The 27,798-nt window shown below is 50.8% G+C and overlaps 3 protein-coding genes across 5 annotated transcripts; 2 read left to right on the plus strand and 1 right to left on the minus strand.

The window, feature by feature from the left end:
- Positions 1-2,607: 2,607 nt before the first annotated feature.
- STING1 (stimulator of interferon response cGAMP interactor 1) lies at positions 2,608-7,626 on the plus strand. 2 transcript variants are annotated; one of them, XM_044226387.1, is made up of 8 exons: positions 2,608-2,744; positions 3,072-3,169; positions 3,665-3,891; positions 4,021-4,204; positions 4,447-4,555; positions 5,416-5,654; positions 6,380-6,566; positions 7,113-7,626. In XM_044226387.1, exons 3-8 carry the CDS (start codon positions 3,665-3,667, stop codon positions 7,301-7,303), a joined length of 1,137 nt encoding a protein of 378 aa, XP_044082322.1. In that variant the 5' UTR covers positions 2,608-2,744; positions 3,072-3,169; the 3' UTR covers positions 7,304-7,626. The 2 variants fall into 2 exon arrangements, with proteins under 2 accessions (XP_044082322.1, XP_044082327.1); XM_044226392.1 differs by having other exon boundaries at positions 2,624-2,744; positions 3,060-3,169.
- Positions 7,627-10,224: 2,598 nt separating this feature from the next.
- SMIM33 (small integral membrane protein 33) lies at positions 10,225-11,367 on the minus strand. Its single transcript, XM_044226414.1, has one exon. It carries the CDS (start codon positions 11,307-11,309, stop codon positions 10,737-10,739), a length of 573 nt encoding a protein of 190 aa, XP_044082349.1. The 5' UTR covers positions 11,310-11,367; the 3' UTR covers positions 10,225-10,736.
- Positions 11,368-18,703: 7,336 nt separating this feature from the next.
- On the plus strand, positions 18,704-27,577 carry ECSCR (endothelial cell surface expressed chemotaxis and apoptosis regulator). Of its 2 annotated transcripts, none has more exons than XM_044226401.1 (10): positions 18,704-18,848; positions 22,314-22,358; positions 22,644-22,694; positions 22,868-22,927; positions 23,414-23,524; positions 24,894-24,995; positions 25,394-25,492; positions 25,701-25,737; positions 26,960-27,056; positions 27,225-27,577. In XM_044226401.1, exons 1-10 carry the CDS (start codon positions 18,788-18,790, stop codon positions 27,231-27,233), a joined length of 672 nt encoding a protein of 223 aa, XP_044082336.1. In that variant the 5' UTR covers positions 18,704-18,787; the 3' UTR covers positions 27,234-27,577. The 2 variants fall into 2 exon arrangements, with proteins under 2 accessions (XP_044082336.1, XP_044082339.1); XM_044226404.1 differs by having other exon boundaries at positions 23,417-23,524.
- Positions 27,578-27,798: the final 221 nt, after the last annotated feature.

The raw sequence follows: 27,798 nt of genomic DNA on the forward strand, positions 1-27,798 counted from the left end.
ACAGAGACGAAAAGCTGAGGAAGCTATGAGAGAGGCAGAGCTGCAAACCAAGGATCACCTGGAGGCAGCGGAAGGTGGTGAGTCAATTTCCGTTTAATAAATTTCTGCTGTTTTAAGCCACCACATTTCCAGGGCCTCCGTAGAGCAGCCCTAAGAATCTGATACAGAACCCCAACACACTCACACACTCCTCCACACCAGGCATTTCTCTTTCCTCCACAGACCCAAATCCTTCCCACCCTTTTAAACACATGATGCTCGGTCAGAATGTTCTTCACCCTCCCTCCTCCCCACCCCCTTTGCCTTGCTCCTTCCAAACTCAGCTTAAATGGCATTTCTTCAGGAAAGTCTAGACGTGGGTATTCCAGGCTCCCCTCAGAACATCAACAGAAGTGCGTTCTCTGAAGCCCTCGCCGTATCTGTAGTTAATGCCTGGTGCAGTTGCCCAATGCCCATGGCGTGGCGCGTGTCCTGCTGTGGGTGTCATGACAACGGGGCCTGGCCTGTCATATTCAGCAGCAATCCTATCCCCTCGGCCCTGAGGCAGTGCTGGGATTTTTTTCTTTTCACAGCATACTACAAGTATGAAACAAACAATACATGTTCAATCTTGGGAAAAGAAACCCAAGAGAACATATTGAGCAAACAGGGAAAAATATGCTACATTCATCTACATTCCCACGGCATAGAGTAATCATTGTTGGCATTTTGACATACGTGCTTCCAGACCTTTTTTCATGCAAGATAGATTTCTTAAAATGCGATTATACTGTCTTGTATGCTGCTCTTTTCCAGTGAGAAATGTGTAAAAAACATGTTTAAGAGTCAAGAGATACAGAGGTGCCTGGGTGGCTCAGTTGGTTGGGTGTTCGACACCTTGGTTTTGGTTTGGGTCATGATGTCAGAGTTGTGGGATTGAGCCTGGCATTGGGCTCTGCGCTGGGCAGGGAGTCTGCTGGAGATTCCCTCTCTCCTTCTCCCTCTGCCCCTCTTCACCCTAAAATAAACAAATCTTAATAAAAAAATAAAGAGTCATTAATACAAAATTACCTCATCATTTTTGGTGGCTATGCAACCTTCTTTTTTTTTTTAAGATTTTATTTATTTATTTGTCAGAGATAGAGGGAGAGAGAGCAAGTGAGCACAGGCAGACAGAGAGGCAGGCAGAGGCAGAGGGAGAAGCAGGCTCCCTGCTGAGCAAGGAGCCCGATATGGGACTCCATCCCAGGACGCTGGGATCATGACCTGAGCTGAAGGCAGCTGCTTAACCAACTGAGCCACCCAGGCATCCCGCTATGCAACCTTCTACTATAAGATGCATCACAATTTAGTCAACAACTCCTCATTGTTGGGCATTTGCATAACTTTCAGTTTTCCTCTGGTGTAAACAATAATGCTACGGACATCTGAAAAATAGGCATTTTTTGTGTCCTTGTCTGATTATTTCTTTTTTTTAAGATTTTATTTATTTATTTGACAAAGAGAGAGAGCAGAGCAGGACAGGGAGGAGCAGGCTCGATCACAGGACCTTGAGATCATGACCTGAGCCGAAGGCAGAGGCTTAACCAACTGAGCCGCCCAGGTGCCTCTTGTCTGAGTATTTCCTGATGAAGGGTTCCTGGAAGTAGATTGCTAGATCTGTGATGACACATGTGTTTTTTAAGGCTTCAGATGCATAGTCCCCATCTGGCCTCTAAAGCAGAGGAACTTCTATTTTAGCAGGTGGGATGAAGGAAGGGATGGAGTAAAGAACACGTCTGGGGGAAATAATGACCAGTCAGAGCCACAGAGCAGGCAATGTCCCCTGGGGGAGAAGGTCCTCCGTAGCCTAGAGGCCCTTGGCTACTTGGCACAGCTGGCTCTTGGGGCTGGGAGAACTCTGTTCAGGCCTTCTTTTGGACACCTTTGATTTTCTTTGGTTTTGAAGCAGCTGAGCCCTTGCTTACCTCAGGGGGCCCCCTTGGGAGCCACTTGTGGGAAAGAGAAGATAGAGGGAATTCCCCCATTTAGAGGAAGTGATTTTTGCAAACAAGAGTTTTCAGAAGGCCTCCTTGTTCATGGGAGGCCCGTTGTCATCTGTGAGTGCATGTGTTGTCCACCTGGTTTCTGGTTGTGATGCGGTGAAGGGTCCAGGCAAAGACTCGCTGGCCTGGCCAGAATGAACAGCTGCGGCTCTGTGGGGGCCACCCCAATCCCACTCTCCAGGCCAGCCCTGTCCTCCGGTTAAATCAGCTTCTCAGTTTGCCAGAGACCAGCCAGAGATACTCCCGGCCACCGCAGGAGAACATATAGATGCGAAACTTGGACCTTCCACCCCCTCCCATGCAGTCAAGGCACAGAGCAAGCCATTTACCACCCTGAGCCTCAGACAGATCCCCTGCAAAATGGGGAATAATTCTAGCTATCTTCCAGAGTGGCTCAGCAGATTAAGAAAAATACCATGTGTAACACTTAGCATCCTATCTGGAACATGGTAAACCCTTTATGATGATGATTGATGGTGAGGTTCCATGTGACTGTTTTTTTGGCTAGAATCACAGGGTTCTCTCTGAGAAGTCAGAGGCGTGGCTACTTCCCGTGGAAGCCAAAGCCCCACTCCCCTGCAGGCTCTCAGCTGCTGTGAAGCCTTTTACCAGAAAGGCTGCTGTTACAGGAAATAACTTTCATTCTCCCTTCCTCCTTCCTGATATCACAGTCTCCAGAAAAAGAGGATCTGCGTCCAGACCAGAATCAAAATCAGGCAGGTTAGTATGGTGTAGTGTGTGTGCTGCATTCCTCTGAGTGTGTGTGGAGCCCTGTCTGGGTGCTGGAGAGTCCGTTTGATCGTGGGGTCTTGAGGTGTTCAGGGTTATGGCTGCAGGGGACGGTGAGGGGGAGCAAAGGGCAATGGGAACAAAGGCCTCCTCAAGCTTCCCTCTCCACATCAAGACTGGACTATGGCTCATCAGGGCCCTTCCTCCCTTCCTGGGGAGCAGGAAATACCGTCCTCTCCTGAGCTGTGGTCTGGTGAGATGCCAGGGCTGCAGTGTTGTGGAAAAAGCTTTGATTGTTTTTTAAAGTCCCATTTCCAGACTGTACCCAGAGAGTCTGCACTTGGTCGCTGGGAGTCATTGCCTTAGACCTCTCCCTGTCATCTTCCAGAAACAATCTGCAGTCTCCAAGGTGGAAGGTAAGTAGGACCAGGAGCAGCAGAGCATAGGCTCCAAGGCTGAGGCTCCCAGACACCCAGAGATGGGCAGCAGCCTTCCAACTGTCCTGCCTGCACTCCCAAACTGTGTGTCACTTTTGCTGACTAACGCCTTCCCTGGGGTGGATTCGGTGGAGAGGGAAGCCCAGGTTCCCAACAGTCCCTAGGTGGGTGGCACCTCACAGGACATTTTCAGGTCTGGGTCTGGGACAGTCACTGCTTTTTTTCTTCACTACACCTGTGGTCTTCCTGGGGTTGGGTAGGGTATTTATGTGTGGGCGCACCCACTTCTTCCCCTGCTTCTTTTCAACAAATCTCTCCGAGACAGGAGTGCTGGGATGCTCTAAGCCCAGCATGTCCTCTAGAGGCATCTCCAACAACAGCCTCTGACCCCAGCTGGGCACCAGGAGGAGAAAGCTGTCCCGCCATGGTAGGAGAGTGGGAGGATAACGGCCATGGGTTTCTTGGTACCCACAGATGTCCCATTCTAGCCTGCACCCATCCATCCCACGGCCTAGGGGGACCAGAGCCCGGAAGGCAGCCTTCGTTCTGTTGACTGTCTGCCTGGCAGCCCTTTGGGTTCTGGGAGAGCCATCAGAACACATTCTCCGATGGCTGGTGTTCCACCTGGCCTCCCTGCAGCTGGGACTGCTCTTCAAGGGGGTCTGTCATCTGACTGAGGAGCTGTGCCACCTCCACTCCAGGTGACTCCATTACCCATAGCAATTTCCCACCCCCTCCCCCATCTTGCTCTCTTGACGCCCAGCCCTGCCCCTCCTTGAATCTCCCTGACTGAGCCAGGCAGCAGTCCAGAGCTTGCCTGTCCCCGGCAGGTACCAGGGCAGCTACTGGAGGGCTATGCGGGCTTGCCTGGGCTGCCCCATTCGTTGTGGGGCTCTGCTGCTGCTGTCTTGCTATGTCTATGGCTCCCTCCCAAACACAGCTGGCCTGCCCTTCACCTGGATGCTTGCCCTCCTGGGCCTCTCAGAGGCACTGAACATCCTCCTAGAGCTCCAGGTGAGACACAGAGGGAGGTGAAGGGTATAGCCAAGTGGAGGGAGCAGCTAGTAGGTCCTACTCTGAGCTCAGCAGTGGGGATGGGACTAGTTTAGAGGTTAGTCCTTAGAGTAGAGTGTGTAATGTTCTGCAACAGTGGCAGAGAAGGGAGCAGGTTGGCAGCTGGTCGGGAAAACTTTTTGAGGAGGAGGAATCTGGTTATACTTCATGGAAGCTCCCCAGCCCCTCCCTCCCGTCTACAGGGCCTAGCCCCAGCTGAGGTCTCTGCAGTCTGTGAGAAAAGGAACTTCAACGTGGCCCACGGGCTGGCATGGTCATATTACATTGGGTACCTGCGGCTGATCTTGCCAGGTGAGCCATTCTCAACGCTTCTATTTCCAGATCTTTAAGACAGACAATAAGACATAAAACCTGCCGTATTTTTCAAAGAATTTTTGTTCCTAAGGAATCATCTGATTCCCAAAGCAATTCTGTAGGCATGAAGGATGTTATTATGCCTGGTTTACAGGGAGGAATATGGCGCTTAGAGCCATTAAGTGATTTCTCTCAGGTTAAGCATGAGTTCTTCCAATGAATATTTACTGCATTGTCTGGGTGTGCATTTTCACTTTTAATTCATACCCTGTGGACAGGGATAATTATCATCCCTCTTGTAGAGATAAGACAATCGTGGCTCTACAAGGTGAAGTCACTTCTCCCAAGTCACACGGCTTAGTGAGCAGTGACAGGATTTGAACCCAGGTCTGCCCAGAGCCTGGATCCTTGACCACTCTACTACGAGCCCATGTGTCATGTCTCATTTCTTCTGACTTGCTTGCCAAGAGCATGGCTCTCCCATAACTCATTGCACTCTGCCCTTGTCACCAGGGCCTCTGCTAGGAAACAGGTCTGGAGCAAGTGGCCAGACCCTGTACACCTGGGAGTGCTGGGAATGTCACCTTCCAGGGCTCTTCCTGCCTCTCAGAGCCCTAAAAGCTGTAGTGGGAAGGAGCGGGGTGAGCAGAGACATCTGGACAAAGGACAACTGAAGGAGGAGAGGAGAAGGAGTGGGGGGAGGGTTCCCGAAGGCTCTGCCTTCCTGGCTCAGGCACAATGCAAATGGACTGGACCCGTGGTTCTCTTGCACTCACACATTGAGGGAACCAATGAATTGGGTCTCTGTCCTGGGTGACAGGGCTGTAGGAATGACTTCTTGGGCCTCTCCACCCCAGGGCTCCCAGCCCGGATACGCATGTACAATCTACAGCACGCCAACATGCTCCGGGGCTTGGGGAGCCATCGACTACACATCCTCTTCCCTCTGGACTGTGGGGTTCCTGACGACTTGAGTGTGGCCGACCCCAACATTCGCTTCCTATATGAGCTGCCGAAGCAAAGTGCTGACCGTGCTGGCATCAAGGGCCGGGTTTACACCAACAGTGTCTATGAGCTTCTGGAAAATGGGCAACCGGTGAGTGTTCAGGGAGAAGGGTGCTGCTAATGAGAAATCCAGCCCAGAGCACCAGAATTCTGACCCTGGGCCAAGCACTGATACAAATCCGTTGCCCTCCTCTGAGCCTTCATTTCCCAAGTTGGTCCCAGGGCTGGGCAGGATTTGGCTCTAAAGGACGATAGCAACCAATAACAGTAATCGAGCCCTTAGTGCATACCAGATGCCAGTCATCTGACCACCTCATCTAACCCTCGCTACCACCTGCGGGGTGAGGACTGTTATGAGCCCTACCTCACAGATGAGGAAACCGAGACTCAAAGAACCAGCAAGAAACAGGATGATTTCAACCTGACAAACCACGTACTTGACCATAAAGTTGCCCTAAACGAAGGTGTGAGAATGTATGTAAGATCTCAGATAGGTTGGAGGAAGCCCAGACCAGGCTTGAACCCAGAGTCCAGCCCCCACATTTGATTTCCCACTGGAGCCGTGGACAGCAGAGTGACTCAGTAAGCCTTTCCCCAGGATCGAGAAGGAGGATCTGTGGAGGGTAAATTTAGCACAGTCGTGGTCCTGATTTTAGGAGCAAAGGCCACCAGACTCCATGGATCCCATCAGGGATGCCTCTTCCCAGAACTCCATCTCTACAGGCAGAGGGAGTGGGGCCCCAGCAGTGGCACCAGGGTCCAGAGTCTGTCTGTCTGGGCCCTGTTTGAGTCTTGCCCCCATCTCACCTCTTCTAGGTGGGCATTTGTGTCCTGGAGTATGCCACCCCCTTGCAGACCCTTTTCGCCATGTCACAGGATGGCCGAGCTGGCTTTAGCCGGGAGGATCGGCTTGAGCAGGCCAAACTCTTCTGCCGGATACTTGAAGACATCCTGGCAGATGCCCCTGAATCACAGAACAACTGCCGCCTTATCGTCTACCAGGGTGAGGGCTTGACAGGCTACCGGGTGGGAAGAAAAGAGGTGTCCTGAGGGGTTAGAAGTACCTAGAGTGGCACCATGCCCTGGGTCTTCCCAAGCGGTCAAGGCATCCAAGCCTTGCTCCTTCCTGCCCGGGGAAAAGTCCTACCTCTCCATTTAGGGCACTCAGTTGCTTTCTGAGTATCTGGCTACGGGTCCTGGGTGGAGTGTGAAGAGATGGGCTCCAGGAGCCCCTGACTTCATCTAGGAATGCTAGAAGAAGCAGAAGAGCCCCAGCCCCAGGACACAGAGATCGGGGCTACTGGTCTCTGCTCTCTCTGAGCCCCATTTCTAGGATTGGGAAGGTGGAATTCTGTTATCTCTAAAACCACTTCTAGCTCCAGAATTCCAGGGAACACTAGCCCCAGGGCCAGGGGTGGGGAAGAACACAGAGAGGTGAGGGAGAGGAAGGGTTGGAGGATCTGCCCCTGAAAGCCTCAGGGCATGTTCAAGTGAGAACATGAGAGGTCCTCTCCACACTCCTCACCCACCTTCCCCATCCTTGTTCCAGAACCTGCAGAGGGAAGCAGCTTCTCCCTGTCACAGGAGATTCTCCGGCACTTGCGGCAGGAGGAAAAGGAGGTCACTATGGGTGGCCCGGACACCTCGATTGCACCCAATTCCTCCACGCTGTCCCAGGAGCCCAAGCTCCTCATCAGTGGCTTGGAACAGCCTCTCCCACTCCGCACGGATTTATTCTGATGCTCAGGGCTCGCTGGCCTGAAATCCCAGTGCTCCCCAAGACTCTGGATCCCCGAGACTGTGGATTGAAGGGCTTTCTTCAGCAGCTGAATGCCCAGCAGAACCACTTCCTCCCACAGGGAGCCTCTCAGAGAAGGTCCCTGAACTTAACATTTCAAGACGAATCCTATGACTTTGGGCAAGTTGTTTTACCTCTCTGAACCTCAGTGTCCTCATCTGTGAAATGGGATTATAATCACTGTCCTACCTATCTTGCAGGGTTGTTGTGAGGATTATGATTGTATGGAACATTTTTGTAAACTCTAAATGCCAGATAAATTTAAGGGATGTGTCAGGTGTCTTTCACTGGACCTCCAGACTGACTCTCTAGCCCTCTCTCCCTCCTCTGTCCTGGGATGGCATCGACAGGCTCCCTTGCTCTCTGAATTCTGGTCATGTTCAGTCCATGGGAAGCCCCAGTAGGAGAACAGAGGGAAAGGGAGGGGGGCGAAGAATAACTATTCTCCCAGATTCCTCCCTGTAGCACCAAGGTCACTGTGGGCTCTCTGCATCTCTAACCTAAAGCCATGCTTCTGCCATGCTCTTGGTAACCCTGTCTCTCCCCAGGTTCCATTATCTGCCCCTTCCCTGTGCTGCTCAGACCTAGCGATGGTCCTGGCTTCCTGCTAACATCCCTTCTGGAGCACTCACTCTTCACTTATAGTCTCCTTATACCTGCCCTTTCTGAACAGCCCCCTTTCTTTAAAAAAAAAAATTTTTTTTTTCTTTAGAGAGTACATACAAGGGTGTACAGGGGGAGGGTGGGTGGGGAGGGGCAGAAGGAGACAGCAAGAGAGATTCTCAAGGAGCTCCACGCCCAGCACAGAACCTGATGTGGGGCTCAATCTCACAACACTAGGATCATGACCTGAGCTGAAATCAAGAGTCAGACGCTCAACCGACCAGACACCTGTAAACAGCCCCCTTTTCAGCACTCCTCAGATGACCTATCTGAGTGTGCCATCTTTCTCCGGCTGGACTCTGACTCACACAAGCAATCTGAAATGTCCAAATCCACTTGCACAGACGTACTTCCACTTCCTTAGACCCCCTAAACCCCTCCTTATTCTCGGACAGGGCAGTGTGGTGGTGAGCATGCATTCACTGCGGACAGAGCCCAGGAGTCAGGCTGGGGGCAGAGAGTGTAGCATGCCCCATGGGCCTTTGTCTCTAGTGAGAGGCTGGGGAATACGGAGCAGCCTGAGCAGGCACACCGATGGCATGAAGGGCACACAGCCACATCCGGGGCAAGGGACTACTCGAAGGACCAGGGGCCACTGGATGAATGTGCCCGGATGATAGAGCCTGCAAACAGATAAGGAGGAAGGGGAGAAGAGGGTTTGTGTGAGGAGATAGGATATACTCTGGGAGACCTCGGACAATACACCCAGGCATCTGCTGTGTCTTATGCCATGCCATCACTGTTAGAACTGAGCCATTACAATGCTGTAGTGGCAAACCTCCCCTATCAGGGAGGGCAGGCATCCCATTTCTACCAGTTCCTTCTGTTTTACCCATGACTTGTTCCCTACTTCCCACTCTGGTTTGATTTTGTTTCACTTTGTTTTAAAATTTTTTAAGTAACCTCCATACCCAACGTGTGTCTAGACTCACAACCCCGAGATCAAGAGTTGGACGCTCTATTGACTGAGCTAGCTAGGCGCCCCTCACCTCTGGTTTTTTTGTTGTTGTTGTTGTTGTTGTTGTTTTATCACAAATGCTCAACACAAATTTCTGTGTACAGCATCATTATGGAGATGGGCTCAACAGACAGACACACATTTGCCAGAAGGAACCAACTGTTCCCAAGGATTTCAGAGCCTAAGGAGGAAAGGAGGACACAATCTCTTCTTCCCAGCAGTCCCAGCCATCCTGCCCCCAAAGCCCGAGACTCCTCCAACCTTACATCAATCATTCCTGTGCCTAGAAATCAGGGGAGAATCAAGGGCCTTTCCCAAATGACCTGCCTCCACCCATCTAGCCCCCAACTTGGTGCTTAGGCTGGAGAGTCTGACAGTTCAGGTTCAAATCCTGACTTCACCACTTGGCACCTGTGTCCACCTGGGCATCTGGATATCCTCCACTGTAACACTGGGAGAACAGGGGCTCTTTCTCCCAAAGTTGTTATGCGGAGTGAACGCTAGGCTATCCACAGGTCCACGGGTGAGTCGGGTGCCCAGTGTACAGCTGGACCACAAAGGAGGCAGGCCAGTCCTCAGTGCACATTACGATCTCCACCTCTGTTCCTCTGCATTGTCTGCCATCCTCACCTTCCTGACGGCCAGGGTCTCACCAAGGCCAGTACCAGGATGCATCTGCTGTCCTCAGGCATTCCCCAGTGTAAAGAACCCAGATGCCCCTCCATAAACGCCTCTCTGCATGTTCTCAATCGCACAACACTGAGGTACAGTTGGGTCAGGGACAGGGTGCCTTTTGGAGAGGCACCTGGAGGCTCAGCACTGCCTTCCCCCATCTTATCAACCTCCACGCCCACCATCCCCCGCAAATCCCTCTCCTCACTCCTTCTTTCCCTTAGACAAGCAGCATGGAGCTCCTTTTCCTTTCTTGTGTTCCCACCAACTGGAAGGTTCTGGATTTGGGACACGTCATGGGATAAGTTTTAGGCTGGTTCCAACTGGCCCATACACACAAAAAGGGACAGGTAAAGAGAGCCCTTGAATTCCCTCCATCCCTTCCTGGGAAGACAAGAAAAAGTCTTGCCCCAACATAGTAGGAGGCATTCAAAAGCCATGTAGGGAGATATAATTGGTGCTTGGGGCTTTACAAGGGCCTTGGAAGTTGTTGAGGAGGGTTAGGCCCCAGGAGCCAAAGGGTTATCTTCTGATAAGTGAAGGGCAACAGATTTTCCTTCTTTTCCTGAGTACCAGAGAAGGCATACCTGTAGGTTCTTTGCCTCAGCTCTCCCTGACTAGCCCTCACAGGACCTGGGGGAACTGGGGGCAGGACCTCTACAGCGAGACTCTGAGATTCCCCGCACAGGGGTGGGATGGGTGGGGGAATCTTGCAAGCTGAACTCATGCCGACAGCAAAAGCAAAGGAGATTAGGGATGAGAGGAGGAGGTATAAACTTGGTAAAGGAGGGTCAAGGATCTGATGGTCCCTGAGAAGCAGGGAATAGCTTTGTGAGGGCAGCTTTGGGCCCTGGTAATGCTCACAGGAGCATGTTTCCAGGCAAAGCCCTCAAGCTTCTTTTATTTCTCCTGTCCGCATCAGCACTTTCTCTATAAATATTCTGCCGAGAGAGCAGCTCCAGCTGAGTCCATGTGTGCATTTCCAAAGCTATGATGTCCAGACCCCAAGTTGCTTTTGCCCTAATTCTCTGTCCAGTTTCTTGCTGTGAGCCAGGTCAGTCCAAATATTCAAAGTGTCCCTCCTACAGACATGTGACTTCATCAACGCTGAGTCTAGGCCCATCTGGTACAGGGCAGGAGCCAGGGACAGGAGGTTCCTGCCAGGTGTCTCCAGGAGCGTCCTGGGGGCCCAGCACTCGCCAGTGGATGAGGTAGATGCCGCCTTCTGGCTTTGGGGCTGGTGGCTCTGCAGGGAGAGTAGCACGGCCCTGGTGTAGTCTTGGCCCAAAGTGGACTGCCACCACTATACAGACAGCCAGCAGGACAAAAGCAGCAACAATGATGGTGAGCAGGGGTAGCCCATCCCCTCTCGGTGGTTCCCAGGTCCCACCTGGCACCTCTGGGAGTTGCCTTTGGGGCTCCTGCCCTGAGCCGTTCACAGCTGCAGAAGGCCAGGGACGTTGGCCAGCCTGGTAGGGGAGTGGCAGAGAGAAAAAGGGTGATATGGGCCTGTGCACACGGAAAAAGAGCCAAATGGAAAGACAGACACCCAAAGGGAACTGAGAGACAGAGAGCATTAGGGAGAGAGAAACACAAACAAAGAAAGGGAGTGAAGACATGGAGAGACAAGGAAACATACAGATAAACACATGCATAGCAATAAACCCCACAACTCCCCCCACAAAAAAACCCGCATGTAGGAAGAGAGAGAATCAAAGAAAAATACAGGTGCGTGGTGAGGGGGATACAGAGAGAAAGAAGAAAACACAAAGCCAAGAAGATAAAGAAAGACAGATAAAGAACCAGGAATGAAATAGATGTAGAGAGACAGAGAAAGAGAAAAGGGAGACAAAGTCATTCAGAAAGGGATGGAGAGGGCTTCCTTACAGTCTGGCATGCAGAATGTGGCCCCCCACATCCGTCCCCTCCCACTGATCTGTCTATCCAGGCCTCCAGTAAAATTCCAATAGGTTATATGTCCTAGGTCAGGAATCTGAGCCCACGAGGGACTGCTGTCCCATGGCCCGGCCTGCGGGCAGTGAGCAGCCGTTCTTCAAGTCCTGGGAGAAGGGAGTCTTTGTGTTGAGCATCTTAGGTTTCCACCACCCTCAACTCACACAGAAGGCAGAGGGGTGGTACCTTGGGGGAGGGAGAAAGGAAAATGAGGCAGGAACCCCCAAAGCTGGGGGTGAAGCAAAGGGGATACCTCATCCCATAATATAGGATCTTCTTAGGGGTCTCAGATCTGGACCTGGAAGGGAGGGGATGCCCAGTGTGGATTCCTGGCTGCATTGAGGAGAACCCTGCATTGAGGAGAGCCTCTGCCCCTCTCAAGGTCCCAGCCAGAAGCTGGGGGTAATGTCTGTCTGTCTCGGCTCTGCTAACTGTTGAGTAGAGGTGGGCTGGATTACCATGAAGATAGCAAATCTCCAAATGATAAATGCCAGAGCCAGCTGATGAAGTTATCACAGGCTCAAGAAAACTTCTCTCCCTAGCCTCCCTCCCTGTCCCCCCTGGACCATCAGGGCCCTCCCCACCCCCCCAACACGGGGGTGGAGCCTCTCCCCTAAACCTGGAGCCATCAGCCTGGCCCTCCCCCAAGAGAGGGCAATTGGGGTCCAGGGAAGGCTATCGAGAACACTCTCTCTTTAGTTTCTCAGTCACACCGTCATCCTCAACACTGTCCCTTTGCATGTAGGAAGCCCAATACCAACCCAGTTAAAAGTCTGAGGCTATCTGGGGTCCAGGCCACAGAGCTCCCTGCACAGGGGAGGGAGGGGGAAAGCAGCTCCAGATGTACAGGGGAAAAAGGGAAGTTCAGGCTGGGGAAAGGGCTGGGGTCCCTGCAGGGAGACAGGGAGATGAGCAGCTTAGCTGGAGGGGTTGAGCCCAAAGTCTACCTGGTGCATTGTCCGCCTGATGCAAGGCTCCTCGGGGACTGGCGGCCAGCCCTGCGAAGAAGAGCCTGCTGCCCCAGCTTGTCCCCTACCCCGAGCTGCCACGTCTATGGGGCTCCCACACCCTCTGCACACATACTCTCCTGCGCTTTCACTTCCGCGAATACTGGGACTCCCCAGGGCCCAGCCCTTCCTTAACTGTGATCTGACCTTGATCTTGGCACCTCCTTTCATGCTCCCTGCTAGCTTTAGCAGCCTGGGTCTGCCTGCCCACCCCTCCTCCAGCAAGTCCCAGACACCTTGCCAGCACCCCCACCCCATCCTGCTCCCCACGGTGACATCCCCCTCCCTACCTCGACTAATTTCCTGACAATACTGTTTCTTCGATTTTTTTTTTAAAGATTTTATTTATTTTCAGAGAGAGAGAGGGAGAGAGAGCGAGCACAGGCAGACAGAATGGCAGGCAGAGGCAGAGGGAGAAGCAGGCTCCCTGCAGAGCAAGGAGCCTGCAGATCATGACCTGAGCCAAAGGCAGCTGCTTAACCAACTGAGCCACCCAGGCTTCCCTCTTCGATTCTTTTTTTAAATGCAATATCTCAAACACACTGGAAGTAAACTATAATATACTAAATCCCTTGGTCCAACCACCAGCTCTGTCCATCTTAACAGTTTGTCATGTTTATTTCAAAATTTTTTAAGAACCAAAATATTGCAAATAAAAAAGAAGCCCCACTTCTTGACCTCTCCCCTCCTTCTTACCCCATGGGTAACCATGTTGTTGAATTTGATGTTTATTATTGCTGTGCAAGGTATTTCTTTTTTCTCATTGGACTTTTTCTTCTTTGGTTTTTACAAATATGAATTCTACACGTCTCTTTGCATCTGTCTGAATGTAACTTCATTCTGAGAATGTGTGGGCTTCAATGTGTCCAAGTCATGAAGAGTGCCCACCAGGGGCATCTGGCAGATTCTGTCCATATAGCAAGCGACTCTTGACCTCGGGGTTGTAGCCCCACGTTGGGTGTAGAGATTACTTAAAAATAAAGCCTTTTTTAAAAAGTGTCCATCTGGAGAGTTCATAAAGGGTAATTTTTTACCTCAACTAACTCCACCCTTCATTCTGTCCCTTGCTGTGCTTGTACCGCCCTCCATTCCAGTCTGAAGACCAGGAGACCCCTGGGAATTCCCTTCACCCAGTAGTTTGATCTCAGGAGGCAAGATGGTGCCTCCTGATTCCTTGTCCTTCAGCCAAGCTGTTCCACACTCCGACATTCAGAGACCTCAGATCTGCCAGCTCACTGAACCCGAGGTCACTGGGCCGCTGGCCTGACCCGGCAACTGAGTGAGACAAGTGGTTGGCTGACCTTGAAGCCAGCTAGGAGGCTAACTCCCTACTGGTGCCTCCAAGGCTCTGGATGTCCCATATGGGTTCATTTAGCCTTCAGCCAGAGGGAATATGGGCTCTGTCACAGGCCAGAGCTTCAGCCTCTGCTCTTTGGTTCCTGCCCCCTTAAGACACATGTCCCATTGCTCCCATAGGCACCACCACTGAGGCTCTAGTCCCTGAGTCAAAAAGCCCAATTCCTGATCCTGCTGAGGGCTCATCTCCCCTTTCCCTCCCTCATCAGTCTTGGCTCTACTTCCTAAAAGGCCTGAGAAAGGATAAGGGGGAGCTTTTGGGACTAGACCATTGTTTCAGCCTTCCTTAACTTGTCCATCACTAAGCTCAGTGTTGGGAGCTGCACTTCCCCCATTCCCACCATCTAAACTTTAACCATCTTTTGTGGCTTTGGTTCAAGCTCCACCTCTGCCAAGAATGTAGTCTTCAGCACACTCTACTGATGTAGCTTTCTTTCTTTTCCTTCAACCCTACACTGGTATGTTTCTTCCCTTGTTCCTGACATTTGTCACACTTTGATATACAGGTGTATGGGGGCCCTTTTTTCCTCCTAGCCTCTGAGCTCCATCAGGGCTTCCTGTCTTTGTCCCAGAGTCCATCACAGTGCCTGGTACTACACAGCAGGTACTGGACAAAGGTTGCTGAATAGAATTGGAAACTGGAAGCATCCTCCCACCCCCATCCTGTCGTGAGTCCTGGAGTTTTGTAAACCGTTACCTTGCACCTATGGGGATGGCAGTTCTCAGCCACGACAGGTGTTCAGTGACTTACTCCCTCTGTTTCTTTTTGGCTTTGTGTTGTAATGGAACCTCTCAGGTTCAGGTTCTAAAATGATCAAGAATCTGCTCTTATTTCAGAGAAGAAAAGTCCTGGCTCTCAACATTTGAGCACTGGAACCACAAATAGAAAGACTCTGGGGTCCTCCCCACCGTCACCTCTCCGGGCAGGAGAACCCTGACCCAGTTTCGTACACTGGGGTCATTTCTCTTTTCCAGCTCCCCGGTGGAGGCGGAAGTGGCCTTGTTGCCTAGGGGAAGCAAGGAGCAGCCCTTCCTCCCTCCTGTCCTCACTGAAGGAAGCCATGGTTAGGAGTCTGCTGCTGAAGCTGAAGGAGAGGGAATTGTGTGGATGTTCTGAGCAAGCCAGCAGAAGGTTGCCAGGATAGGGGACATCCCTAACCTGGCTGCCTTTTGGGGTTCATCTTAAGTTCTGCATCACTGGAAGCAGGCCGAGAGCAAGGGCTACCCATCTCCACCACATCCGATTTCCAGTCTTCTTATTAAAAGCTATAGTTCTATAATGGGTGTCGGATTTCTTTGTCGGGTAATGAAAATGTTCTAAAATTGGTCATGGTGCTGGTTGCACAAGTCTCTGAATAATATTAAAAGCCACAGAACTGTACAGTTTAAATGGGTAAATTGTACAGTATGCGTCTTAGGGTGGTCAGGTTGCTATACCAAAATACCATACACTGGGTGGCTTATAAACAACAGAAATCTATTTCCCACAGTTCTGGAGGCTGGGAGGTTCGAGATCAAGATGACAGCAGATTTAGTGTCCATCAAGATCCCACTTCCTGGGGCGCCTGGGTGGCTCAGTGGGTTAAGCCGCTGCCTTCGGCTCAGGTCATGATCTCAGGGTCCTGGGATCGAGTCCCACATCGGGCTCTCTGCTCAGCGGGGAGCCTGCTTCCCTCTCTCTCTCTCTGCCTGCCTCTCCATCTACTTGTGATTTCTCTCTGTCAAATAAATAAATAAAATCTTTAAAAAAAAAAAAAAAAGATCCCACTTCCTGACTCATAGATGGTGCCTTCTCACTGTGTCCTCTTGAGGCTCAGAGGGACAAGCTAGCTCTCTAGAGTCTCTTTTATAAGGGCACGCTTCCTGTTCAGGAAGGCTCCACCCTTATGACCTAATCGTCTCCCAAAGGCCCCACCTCTTAATACCATCACCTTGGAAGTTAGGATTTTAATATGAATTTTGAGGGGACACAAACCTTCAGCCTTTAGCAGCATGTGAATTATATCTCAATAAAGCTCTTAAAAAAAAAAAAAAACAACACAATAGGGACACCTGGGTGGCTCAGTCAGTTAAAGCCTCTGCCTTCAGCTCAGGTCATGATCTCAGGGTCCTACGGTCGAGCCCCGCATCAGGCTCTCTGCTCAGCAGGGAGCCTGCTTCTCCCTCTCTCTCTGACTGCCTCTCTGACTACTTGTAATCTCTGTCTGTCAAATAAATAAATAAAATCTTAAAAAAACACACACACACAATAGGGGCACCTGTGGTTCACTCTCTCTCTGTGTCTTTCTGTCTCTCAAATAAATAGAATCTTTAAAAAGTAATAGAAAAAGAAAATTAAAAACACAATAAAAAACTAAATATTTATTAGAATGGCTAAAACGAAGCCTGTAGCTGTCTACAGCAGTATCTGTAATAAAAAGAAAAACCAGAAGCACCTTAAACGTTTAAAAACAGGGAAGTGGTTAAACAGACCACAAAACAGTAAATACATTGCCATTAAAAATGATCACAATGAGGGGTACCTGGGTGGCTCAGTGGGTTGAGCATCTGACTCTTGGTTTTGGCTCAGGTCATGATCTTGGGGTCATGGGATCCAGCTCTGCACTCAGCGTGAAGTCAGCCAGTCTCTCTCCCTCCCTCCTCCCACCACTCCCCCGACATGCATACTCTCTCTCTAAAATAAATAGATAAATAAAATGTGAAAAAAAATACAATTGTGATGAAGACTGTGAGCCAGCAGGAAATGCTTATGATTTGAAAATAAAGGGAAAGCTCTTCCTTCTCTTGTTTTCCCTTTACTTCTGGAATAATCCAGTCCCAAAGGTGAGGCAGAACAAGTGAGGCAACGTGCCCGTGGAGGTGGGAGGTAGTCACAGAGAAGGGTGTTAGAGCCCCGGAGGCATAGGAAGGGCCCAGAGTGAAGGGTCAAAGCCTGAGTAGAAGGTATCCTTGAAGGGAGGGTGGCGCTGAGATGGGAGGTTAGTTACAAGGCGAGTGATCGAATAAACTCGGGGAGAGCCAGATTTAAGAGAAGGGCCTTGGAGGGGTGCCTGGGTAGTTCAGATGGTTAAGCCTCCAACCCTTGATTTTTGTCTCAGGTCATGATCTCAGGGTCATAGGATCGAGCCCTGCATGGGGCGCTATGGCTCAGCACAAAGTCTGTTTGTCCCTCTCCCTCTGCTCCTCTACCCACCCCCCACTCTCTAAAATATATAAATAAAGGGTTTTTTTTTTTAAGATTTTATTTATTTATTTTGACAGACAGAGATCACAAGTAGGCAGAGAGGCAGGCAGGGAGTGGGGGGGGGAGCAGGCCCCCCGCTGAGCAGAGAACCTGATGTGGGGCTCCATCCCAGGACCCTGAGATCATGACCTGAGCCAAAGGCAGAGGCTTAACCCACTGAGCCCCCCAGGCACCCAGGTTTTTAAAAATCTTAAAAGAGAGAGAGAGAGGCCTTAGAGAGGCTACCCCTGAGTAGCACTGAGCACACCTACTGACTGGATCTCAGTTTCTAAATACCATTTATAACTAGGGCTCCTTGGAGAAATAGCCAGTGCCAAGGTTGGGCACAGGATGAACATGGAACATCTTGTTATTCCAGAAAGTAAGAAAGTGCTCAAAGAATGATGGAACCATGTCAACCAGATCCCCAATGACCTAAATGGGGACAATTTGTGCATCAAAATAATAACGATTGTAATATGTAGTATTTACATAATTACAAAGGTGAAAAGAGGAACTTTAAAGTGGGAGAAAGCTAGCCATAGTGCCTGAATGGTAACCCCACAAAAATACATCGTTATCTTAGTCCCCAGAACCTGGGAATACTACCTCCCATGGAAAAACAGTCTTCGCAGATGTAACTAAGTTAAGGATTTGGGATGAGGAGGTCATTCAGGATTATCCAGATGGTCATGAGATTCAATGACAAGTGTCTTTATAAGAGGCACACAAAGGAGAAGGTGATGTGAAGATGGAGGCAGAGACTGAAGTGATGTGGCTACAAGCCAAGGAATGTCTAACAGCTGCTGGAAGCTGGAAGAGGCAAGGAACAGATACTTCCCTAGAGCCTTGGGAGGGAATGCAGCTCCATTAACATGAAGAACTATTCAGAACAACCAGAGGGGCACCTGGCTGGCTCCATCAGGGGAGCAAGCGACTCTTGATCTCAGGCTTCTGAGATGGAGACCCACATTGGTGGTAGAAATTACTTAAAAATAAAACCTTAAAAAGAAGAAGGACAATGTTTGTAAGGCCTCCATGAAAGGTGCTGGGCATCCCATCTGCATGGGGAGCCCCGAGGAGGGAGAGGAAAGGGAAGCATTCAACGTCTCCTGAGCATGGGTGGCTGGTGGGCTGAGCTTCAAGATTCAGTCATGGGCGACGGGGACCTGGTCTGAAAGAGTACAGGGACGGACTGGAGTTCGACTCCAGGAAAACCTCCAAAAGCCTCCAGACTGTGTGTGGAGGGACCTGATGGCCCCTCAGAGGGGAAGAGAGGGGGCCTGGAGCCTCTCGGCCATCACTGATCTTTGTCGAAAGGCCCTGGAGGACAGACACCACAGTGGCTCTAGCCCAGGCCAGGCAGAGCTCCGGGCATGGTCACGGCTGCTCCAGCCTTACATCCTCATCTGGGCCTGCTGGGCTGAGCAGGGCCCCTGGAGCCAGGCCCAATCTGTTTCCTTCTATTCTTTGACAGGAAGCTCCTGGAGAGCCAGCCCCCACCCGACACCCCGCCCCAGCACTCCCTCTCTCTTCTCCACTATGGACAGAGCCATCGTGGAGCAGCTGCCTGGCCGCCACAGACCCCGCTGACATGGGCACCGTCAGAGCCACACAGCTGTGCTGGGCCATCCTCGGCATCCTCCTACTCCAAGGTAAGAGGCACTCGCCCCTCCGCTCCAGCAGCCCCTCTCCAGCCGCTGGCAGTCCTGGGCACCTGTCCATCCTTCACCACGGACCGACCGAGGCACATGCTCTCCATCCAGGCCCATGCCCCAGGGAAATTCCAGAGCTTTCTCATGAAGGGAACCAGTTGAATTGGCGGCTTGTGGCGGGGGAGGGGGGGGTGGGGGGTGGGGGGGGGTGGTCAGTACCGAGCAAACGCAAAGTCGAGGTATGGTGAAACCCTTTTGTGAGAAAATTTCCAGGATGAACTGGGGCACCCACAGAGGCTGGTCTCCTGAAATGTGGGGAAGCGACTCTCTTGGTGTGAGACTGAGGCCAGAAAGCTCCTTCCAGGGTGTTCTAGCATACAATTGTCTGCATTTTGGGCTTTACAGGTGATCCTTACTCTTTTTCATATAAGAAGTAACAACATGGGCATTCCAAATGTTGACTTGAAGCTCAAATCACAGCAAGAGGGACTCAGGTTAGATACAAAGAACTATTTACCAGAGAGGATGTACACAGCATCCTCGCCCAGTGGTGGCCTGGGTGAGAAAATAGCCAGAGGAGATGACTGGAAACAACACCTTGAGACTGCCTTCTGCTAGCCCATGAGGGGTGAAGCAGCTCAGAAGGGGTCCCCTAATTAGGGAGCAGTTGCTGGGAACCATGAGAAATCCAGGAGATTCTGACTCACAGGGTAGCGACTTCCCTTTGGTCATCCCTTCCCCACCCCCACCTCACTCTCCAGCCGTCCTCTGTTGCAGACTTATGAGCCTGTTCTCAGAGCAGCAGAAAAGAGTGCAAAAAAGTGCAAAGTGCTTGGACGGGGAGAGAGGATGGCTCTCCCCTGGTAGGGGGTGGGAAGCCTGAGTTCCAGTATTCCCTCCCCTGAAGAGGTCAGATTTTTCTCTAGAAGCCCATGGGCTTGGAGTAAGACTGATTGCTCCCCCACCCCCAGCCCCACATCCCCAGAGGACAGAGTCACACATTTGGTCTGGGGCTGCAGGACTAAACTCTTGTAGAAACCATAGAAGTGGCAGAGGAGGAGATTAAACGGCTAGACTCCTGAGGAGGCAGTGCCCCAGGAAGTGGGAGGGCTCAAAACATCCTGTGTAAACTCTACATAAGCCATGCTCACCCCTTGAATTACCTCATCTCTCATCTCAAAATCTCAGTACACTTATTATTTCCCTTGAGGGAACCATTGGGAGACTAATCAGGCCCACAAGGCGACTTGACGTTGATACACAGAGACTTGGAGGGTTGGAGGGAACAGTGCAAAACTAAAAATGTCCAGTATTTATTGAGCATGGACTGTCTGTCAGACACTGGGTTAAGTGCTTTATATGAATTTTCTTATCCTCACAATCACTTATGAGGTATGAAAGTCATTTGAGTTTTAAAGAAGAGAAAACAGGCCTAGGTCAGAGAGGAAGTGGTGGAGTCTGGGCTTGAACTCACACCTGTCAGACTCCAAAAGCTACGATTTTTTGACTATTAAATTATGCTGCTGAAGAAAATAAGGGACAGGGGTGGTAGAGAGGAAGAAGGGAGAGGCTGGAAGGTCATGAAGCAGGTAGGGATTAGAGAGAAGAGATGGGAAAATCAGAAATCTCTGCGGCCCTTGGTTCTTGGGCTGTCTGTATGCCCAGTGGTCAGAGGCACCCTGGCCTGCAGAAACACGTGTCCCCAAAGTCCCTCCTCTACTCACAGAGGAATCCACTGGTGACAGAAAGTGCTGGTAGGGAGACAGGGTCAGAAGACAGAGATCAGGGTACTTGAACTTGGAATCTGTGACTCTGGAACTCCTTCCAAGCCCCTAGTTTTCCCACATCTGCGGGAAGGCAGTGTACTGTGGCCACCCACTAAAAGCTAACATTACGACCTGACAGAGATCAGACAGAACTTAAAACACGCTGGATCAGTAGCTGACGGCTGTTTTCAGGATGTGCCCTGAAAGGTGTTCTTCCAGGGTCATTTTCAGCTGGTAGAGTTCTCTCCAGCCTCAGGCACCTAGGAGAGTTAATCCCCCTCCTACGCCCACCCAAGGAGGGAGGGTACTACCAGAGACTGGTGACCTGGAAAAACACAGCCAGGCTTTGGGCAAGTTTGGGCTTGGAAACCATTAAATCCCCACCGTCCAAGTGATAGCCCCACGGAGGAAGGCAGTGGCTAAGGAAAATAAACAGACCGGCAGGCTGCCACAGGCTGGGAGGGCTCTGGCCGGCAGCCGCCTCCACTCACCCTGCCCCAGGCTTGGGACTTCCCTGCGACAGGGGGCCTGGGAGCCCAAGGGCCAGGCCAGAAGCTGCAGTCCCTGCTGAGGCAGAGAGACGGGAACCAGGCTGGGCGGGTCCACTTCCCCACGTTGTTTTCATTTCACATTGTTCACAGGTTTCAAGAATGATTTCATTGTGGAAAATGAGCAAACACAACCTGACCTTTCAGGTCCAACACACACAGGGGACGCAAAGAGGGGCACAAAAACACACATACACAGCGGCACAGAGGCCCGCAGGCATACACGTGTACAAACCAAAAAGCCAATGAGGGCTTCTGACTGGGGCCTCCTGGTAACTGGCTCCTCCCTGGCTTTGGCCAACAACGGCCGTTTCTGAAGTAGCCTCTGCCTGTGAAGGTAAAATTAGCCACGTGTTCTAGAGCTTCCTTGGCCTTTATATATACCTCAGAACTCACTTCCTGTGTGTGCTCTTCCTTCCTACTGGGTTAGGGGCAGAGAGACAGCCCAGATACCAACCCCACTCCCTAACCTCATTTTATTCACCACATTATTCTTTCCATCCCCTTCCCTTGGGGGCAGGACCAAGATGACAATATTCACAGGGAGAAATGGATGGCTCAATGGTAGGAAAGCAAGAATCTCAAGTCCTAGGTCCTTAACCAGACATCACAGGTCACTGGCCCTCTGTTCTTGGACAAATCACTGGTTTGAAATAACCTTCCCCTGACCTCCTATCAGCTTGGCTTAGAACCCACGTGGCAGGGCGCCTGGGTGGCTCAGTGGGTTAAGCCGCTGCCTTCGGCTCAGGTCATGATCTCAGGGTCCTGGGATCGAGGCCCGCATCGGGCTCTCTGCTCAGCAGGGAGCCTGCTTCCTCCTCTCTCTCTGCCTGCCTCTCTGCCTGCTTGTGATCTCTCTCTGTCAAATAAATAAATAAAATCTTTAAAAAAAAAAAAAAAAAGAACCCACGTGGCATTAAAGAGACAAAAAAGTGTTCTGGGACACTGAACTTGAGGTGGGGGTGATGGTACTATTGAGTTATGGTTTCAGAGGAAGCTAGGCCTGTGAACCAGAGCCACATCCTCCAGCCCTCTGCCAAGTGTGCCTGCCTTCCAGCACAGAAGGCTTGGAAAGACTGGGTTCTGCTGTGGGCTCAGAGCTGGGCAAGAGTCTTGCCAAGCTAGTCAAAGTGTTCTGCTCTCTCTTGCAGGCCACCACTCCCAGCCCAGGGCAATCCAGACATCTCACCCTCAGGGTAAGACCAAACACACGGGACCTACTCTAGCACTGAGGCCTGGCCACTTAGGGCAAGAGGAGCACAGATCTCAGGTGACTGGGGGTGGGGCCCGAGCTCTTAGGACATGGAAGGCTGAGCTCCTCTGGGGACTATTTCAGCTTGACCTAGGCTAATGTGCCTCAAAAGAGGAGACGGATGAATGGCTGGAGGTTGGGGGGTGGGGCAGGGAGAAAGATTAGAAAACTCCAGCTATGGGGAAGAAGACAGGGAGACAGAGCAACAGCCTCAAATGATTTGTTTCAGGAAACTTTAGCAACCCAAGTCGGACCACAGAGCCACTTTCTTCCAACATAGGTGAGTGAGTGTGGCTGCAGAAGGGCTGCTTCCTGCCCCAGCCCAGCTTCCCGCCCAAACCCCCACGCAGCCCTTTGGATCTGCTTGGAGCCCAAGGGTTCTCAGCTGGGTAAGGGAGTGTGGTATCACCCAATCTGCACCCCCCCAACCTCCTCCTTTCTCTGTCCTTGCAGGAAAGAGTCTTTCCTCAGATTCCAGCAGCCCAAGCTCTCTAGCCAGCACTAGGACCCAAGGTACTCTGAGGCTCGGATCCAGATGCCTTCTGGGGAAGGCCCAGTGAGGAAGCACACACAGTTGCTGCCCTACAGGAGAATACAGACTGGTGGGGAGCAGACAAGTAAATAGGACCTCATGTGGCCAGCTACAAAGCAGGGGGAAAGGGCTGTGATGAGCACAGCAGAACGTGCTGCAAGGGCCGAGACAGACTTGGACGTAGGCCACTTCCGACTCGGGGGCCAGGGAAGACATGCTAGAGTGAGTGACCTTGGAAGTGGAGGTCCAAGACGGAGTTAAGCAGATGAGGACTGTGGGGTGGAGGGTGGTAGGGTAGATTTCAGGCAGACAGAACCCTATAGGTAAAGGCCCAAAGTTAAAAAGAAAGGATGGCTTCTTCTGGAATTGAAAGCAGTAAAGAAAAGGAAGGTTTGGGGCTGAAGAGGGACCCTTGTACACTCTGGCTGAGGACCTGAGCAGGCCCACCCACGCTTCTTACTCCACAGCAGCTCAGGACAAGGCCTCACAGGTCCTCATGGTGACCAGTAAGCCTGTGACACCAAGCACCAGCACCGTGGACGGTCAGTCCCAGGCACAGACGTCCACAGCAGGACTTGGTGAGTACCTGGGGCTGAGGGTCAGGAGCACTGGGTCATGTCTGGTTGGGGTCCTTCTCCACCTCTTCAGGATGCTCAGGTTCTGCCCCACAAGGAGTCCTCACAGGGCCAGGAGCCACATCAGTGGCAGCTTGGTTTGGGGATGAGAGAGGTTTGGTGGGAATTAGAGACACAGCCTTGGGCCTGGTCACAATGAAGGCAAAAGGAGCCGGGACTCAGGACTGATGAAGGCATGGAGGGAAAAGGGAGAGGTAGAACCCAAAATGATGGAAAGGGAGGCAAAAAGCCTTCGGCCAGGGCTCCATGCTCTTCTGGGCAGGCTGACCTCACACGCCAGTGTGGGGCAAGAGCTGGGAGGGGACGGACACCTCCGTCGTAGCCCTGCTGTCCTGTCTGTGTTCTCAATGAAGAGCACCCTGACCCTGTCTTTCATCCTACCCCTTGGCTCTGGGATTTTTTTTATACTCACAGATTTATTTGGCAGTGCAGGGATGGATAAGGAAATGGACAGCGATCAGACCAGCAGTACAATGAGTGGAAGAGGGGGCGCCTGGCTGACTCAGCTGCTGGAGCTGTGACTCTTGATCTCAGGGCTACAAGTTCAAGCTCCATGTTGGGTGTAGAGATTACTTTAAAATAAAAGCTTAAAAAAAAAAAAAGGAGAGTCAAAGGGGAGAAGAGATGGGTGATCATACTACTTTTTAAAAAAGATTTTATTTATGTATCTGACAGAGAGAGAGACAGAAAGAGAAGTAACACAAGCAGGGGAGTGGGAGGGGGAGAAGCAGGCTTTCCACTGATCAGGGAGCCTGATGTGGGGCTTAATCTCAGGAACCCAGGATCTTGACCTGAGCTGAAGGCAGATGCTTAACAACTGAGCCATCCAGGTGCCCTGATCGTACTATTTTTTAAGAGGACCAGAAACTTGTGCCCCTTAACCAGCAGCCTGCCTTATTAAATGAGTGCCTGGGGATAAACCTCCAGTGCGCTTTTTTTCCTCTTGCTTCAACCGTTGGCAAAATACAGAGGGCTCTACCTTGCCCAGTCTGGCTCCCTATCTCTGAAGCACAAATGGGTCCCAAAGGGATGGTGGGAAGAGAGTAACAGGGGAGGCATCCTGAACTTTCCGGAGTCCCCTGCAGCTAGTAATATGAGCAACCAGCAGGGCAATCACCTTATCCCATGTTATGTTACCCAGTCCGACCTCCATCCTCACGAGATCTGGTATGAGTGGCAGGAGGAAGTCTTTTTTGTAGGGCATGGGCTCCTTCTGAGTTCTTTACCTGGGAAAGTGGGAGGGGAGCTAGCTCTCTCCTCTGGCAGGCCTCCCAGTCCCATCACTAATGCACCCATCCCCATTCCATTTCAGACACTACTCCCATATCAACCACCATGAGCCTGAGGACCAAAGAAGACTTGTCCGTCCTGCCCAGTCCCACATCAGAGACGGTGCTCACTGTGGCTGCATTTGGTAAGAGAGACAAGGTGGGGAGAGTGGCAGGAGACCCCATCCATGAACTAACTTGGACTCTGGGTCTGGAAACACAAGTGTAAATCCCACCTATTTGTTCTAGGAGGGCATGGCTGATAAAGGAGGCCCTGGTAGGAAGGAGCCTCCATGGGCCCTCCAGTCAGCAATTCTGGGCTCTGCTGGGTTCCATGTTCTTCTTGGGGGGTGAGGCAGCTGTGGAGCTCACTCTGGCCAGGGGTAGTGGGCTGAGAGCTCATTCATTCATCAGAGAAGGGGAATTCACTTTGCTCTCAGAGCCTACCTACAGAGCACTTAGCTGGGAAGGGAATTTGGACTCCTCTTGCCCCCTTTTGACCCTTCCTTTGCCTCTCCTTTACCCTGACCTTTTCCCTGCTCAGGTGTTATCAGCTTCATTGTCATCCTGGTGGTTGTGGTGATCGTCTTAGTCAGTGTGGTCAGTCTAAGGTTTAAGTGTCGGAAGAACAAAGAGTCTGAAGGTACATCCTTGCCACTCAGGGCCCCCTTTGCCCCTCTTTAATAAGAGAACAAGAGATGCATTTTGGGACTGGAGTGTAGGAAAAGCATGGCACATAAGCACCACTGATGAGATGGGAGGGTAGTCCACTTGGGTGGGCTTTGAGGGACGGGTTGGTCCTCTGAGTTATAGCATGTGATCCCCAATCTGTGCCTTTGACTATTTTACAGATCCCCAGAAGCCTGGGAGTTCGGGGATATCTGAAAGGTAAGACTGTCAGAGGTATAATGGAGGAATCATCTATCTGACCTCTCAGTCCCCCACTCCAAGAGAGAACTGAAACTTCCTGGGGTGCCTGGGTGATTCAGGCATTTGGGCATCCAGCTCTGGATTTCAGCTCAGGTCATGGTCATGAGATCAAGCCCAGTGTCAGGCTCTGCATTCAGTGTGGAGCTGACTTGAGATTCTCTCTCTCTCCCTCTCCCTCTGCCCCTCCCCCTGCTCTCTCTCTCTCTCTCTCTAACATAAATAAATGAAATATTAAAAAAAAAGAAAAAGAACTGATATTTCCTGCCTTCTACATGGATGTTCACACAAGCATGCATGGAATATTGATTGACAGCCACCACTGAGGCCAAGGCAAGGGATGGGCAGGACAGGAGTGACGCTAAAATGAAACAATCAGGAGACAGGAGATGAACTGGAACTCTTCAGCCTAAGGGCTAAGCCTCTATAACCCCCTCATGAAAAGTGTAGGAATTCAGATTCTAATATAATTCAGATTATTTTACAGATAGATAGATAGATAGATAGATTCTATATAGATAGATTCTATATCTATATATAACTATATATATAGAATACATATATTTAATATGTAATTCAGATTCTAATAATCTTTTTTTAAAGATTTTATTGATTAATTTTAGAGAAGGAAAGAGAGGAGGGGATAAGGGCAGAGGAAGAGGGAGAGAGAAACATAAGCAGACTCTGCACTAAGCGCAGAACCCAACGTGGGGCCAGATCTCGTGACCCTGAGATCACGACCTGAGCTGAAACCAACAGTCAGATGCTTAACCAACTGAGCCACCCAGGCGCCTCTCTAGATACCCCTTTAAATAAGAAAACACTTATTTAGGAACATCTTGTACATGCCAGGCACTATGGTAGATATTTTCTAATATTATCTCAAATCCTTACAGCAATTCTTCAATGCAGATATACTTCATTCTGTACATTTGAAAAAATTGAGACTTGGAGACATTGTAACTTGGTCAAGATCAAACAAGTAGCAAGTAGTAAAACTAAGATTTAGATACAAGTTTTTTGGGCTTCCAAGCACATGCCCATTTCATTAGGGCCCATCACCAAAATACAGGTTTATCGAAACAAAGGTCGAAGTTCCAACACGTGACCCCACAGTTCCCTGACCACCCCATCGCACTCCTGCTCCTCCAAGTTACAACCCATGTTCCTTTCCTACCCCTAGCTGCTCCACAGCCAATGGAGAGAAAGACAGCATCACCCTGATCTCCATGAAGAATATCAACATGAATAACAGCAAAGGATATCCCACAGCAGAGAAGGTACATTTTTCCTGGTTCCTTCCTCCCTTCTCTCTCCTTCTCTTACCTTCAGGTTCTAGTTCCTTAACCAGAAGAGAGATACATTCTAAGATGCAGGCCTGCTCTCCTTTTCCCTAGCCCACCACTCCTGAGAAGTTCACGCTTTCTCACGATGTATTTATTTTGCAGGTTCTTTAGAAGCAATGTCGGGTCCCCATGGGTCCAAGGATGATCAAGCTGCCCCGTGACTATAAAGAGGAAGGTGATGGGAGTACTAGAGGCATGAATCACATATAAATTATTTTATTATTTCACACTTACTCCAAGATCTAAAGGACACCAGCACTCCTCCGGATCTAGGAGTAAGCTGCCAGGATGAGAGACTCTTTCCCATATGGGCAGCCACTCTGGAAATACAGCCTGCTCCTCCCACCCACTCACCGTCAAAGGAAGGGGGAGTCTGGAGGGCAAGGGCAAGGGCAAGGAAAATGACAAAGTGGAGAGGCCCTTGCTACTTTGCATTAAAATTATTTTCTGGCCAACAGTCTAATTTATTTTAAGGTCTGTGCTCTCATGCAGGTTTATTAATGGTGCTCTAGCAGCTGTGATATCTCCTTTCCTGGACAAGCACAGATCCAAGCTTCTGCCCCTGTAGAGAGCTCTCTGAGCAACCTGTGAGGTAGACTGAACATTCTGTCAGGTCTGCCTCAGTTCCTCTGGATTATTAAGGAGGAATGAGGTCCTGAGGGACTAATTACTTCAA

The sequence above is a fragment of the Neovison vison genome, chromosome 1, assembly GCF_020171115.1.
Source record: "Neovison vison isolate M4711 chromosome 1, ASM_NN_V1, whole genome shotgun sequence".
In the NCBI taxonomy this organism is placed as follows: domain Eukaryota; kingdom Metazoa; phylum Chordata; class Mammalia; order Carnivora; family Mustelidae; genus Neogale; species Neogale vison.

Bases quoted from the DNA above. Each gene is read 5' to 3' on its own strand.
- ECSCR (XM_044226401.1), top strand. From the start codon at position 18,788: ATGGGCACCGTCAGAGCCACACAGCTGTGCTGGGCCATCCTCGGCATC. The intron at 22,359-22,643 runs GTAAGACCAAAC...GATTTGTTTCAG, and splicing joins CCAGACATCTCACCCTCAGG to GAAACTTTAGCAACCCAAGT. The intron at 22,928-23,413 runs GTACTCTGAGGC...CTTACTCCACAG, and splicing joins AGCCAGCACTAGGACCCAAG to CAGCTCAGGACAAGGCCTCA.
- STING1 (XM_044226387.1), top strand. From the start codon at position 3,665: ATGTCCCATTCTAGCCTGCACCCATCCATCCCACGGCCTAGGGGGACC. The intron at 4,205-4,446 runs GTGAGACACAGA...TCCCGTCTACAG, and splicing joins ACATCCTCCTAGAGCTCCAG to GGCCTAGCCCCAGCTGAGGT. The intron at 5,655-6,379 runs GTGAGTGTTCAG...CACCTCTTCTAG, and splicing joins TTCTGGAAAATGGGCAACCG to GTGGGCATTTGTGTCCTGGA.
- SMIM33 (XM_044226414.1), bottom strand. From the start codon at position 11,309: ATGCATGTGTTTATCTGTATGTTTCCTTGTCTCTCCATGTCTTCACTC.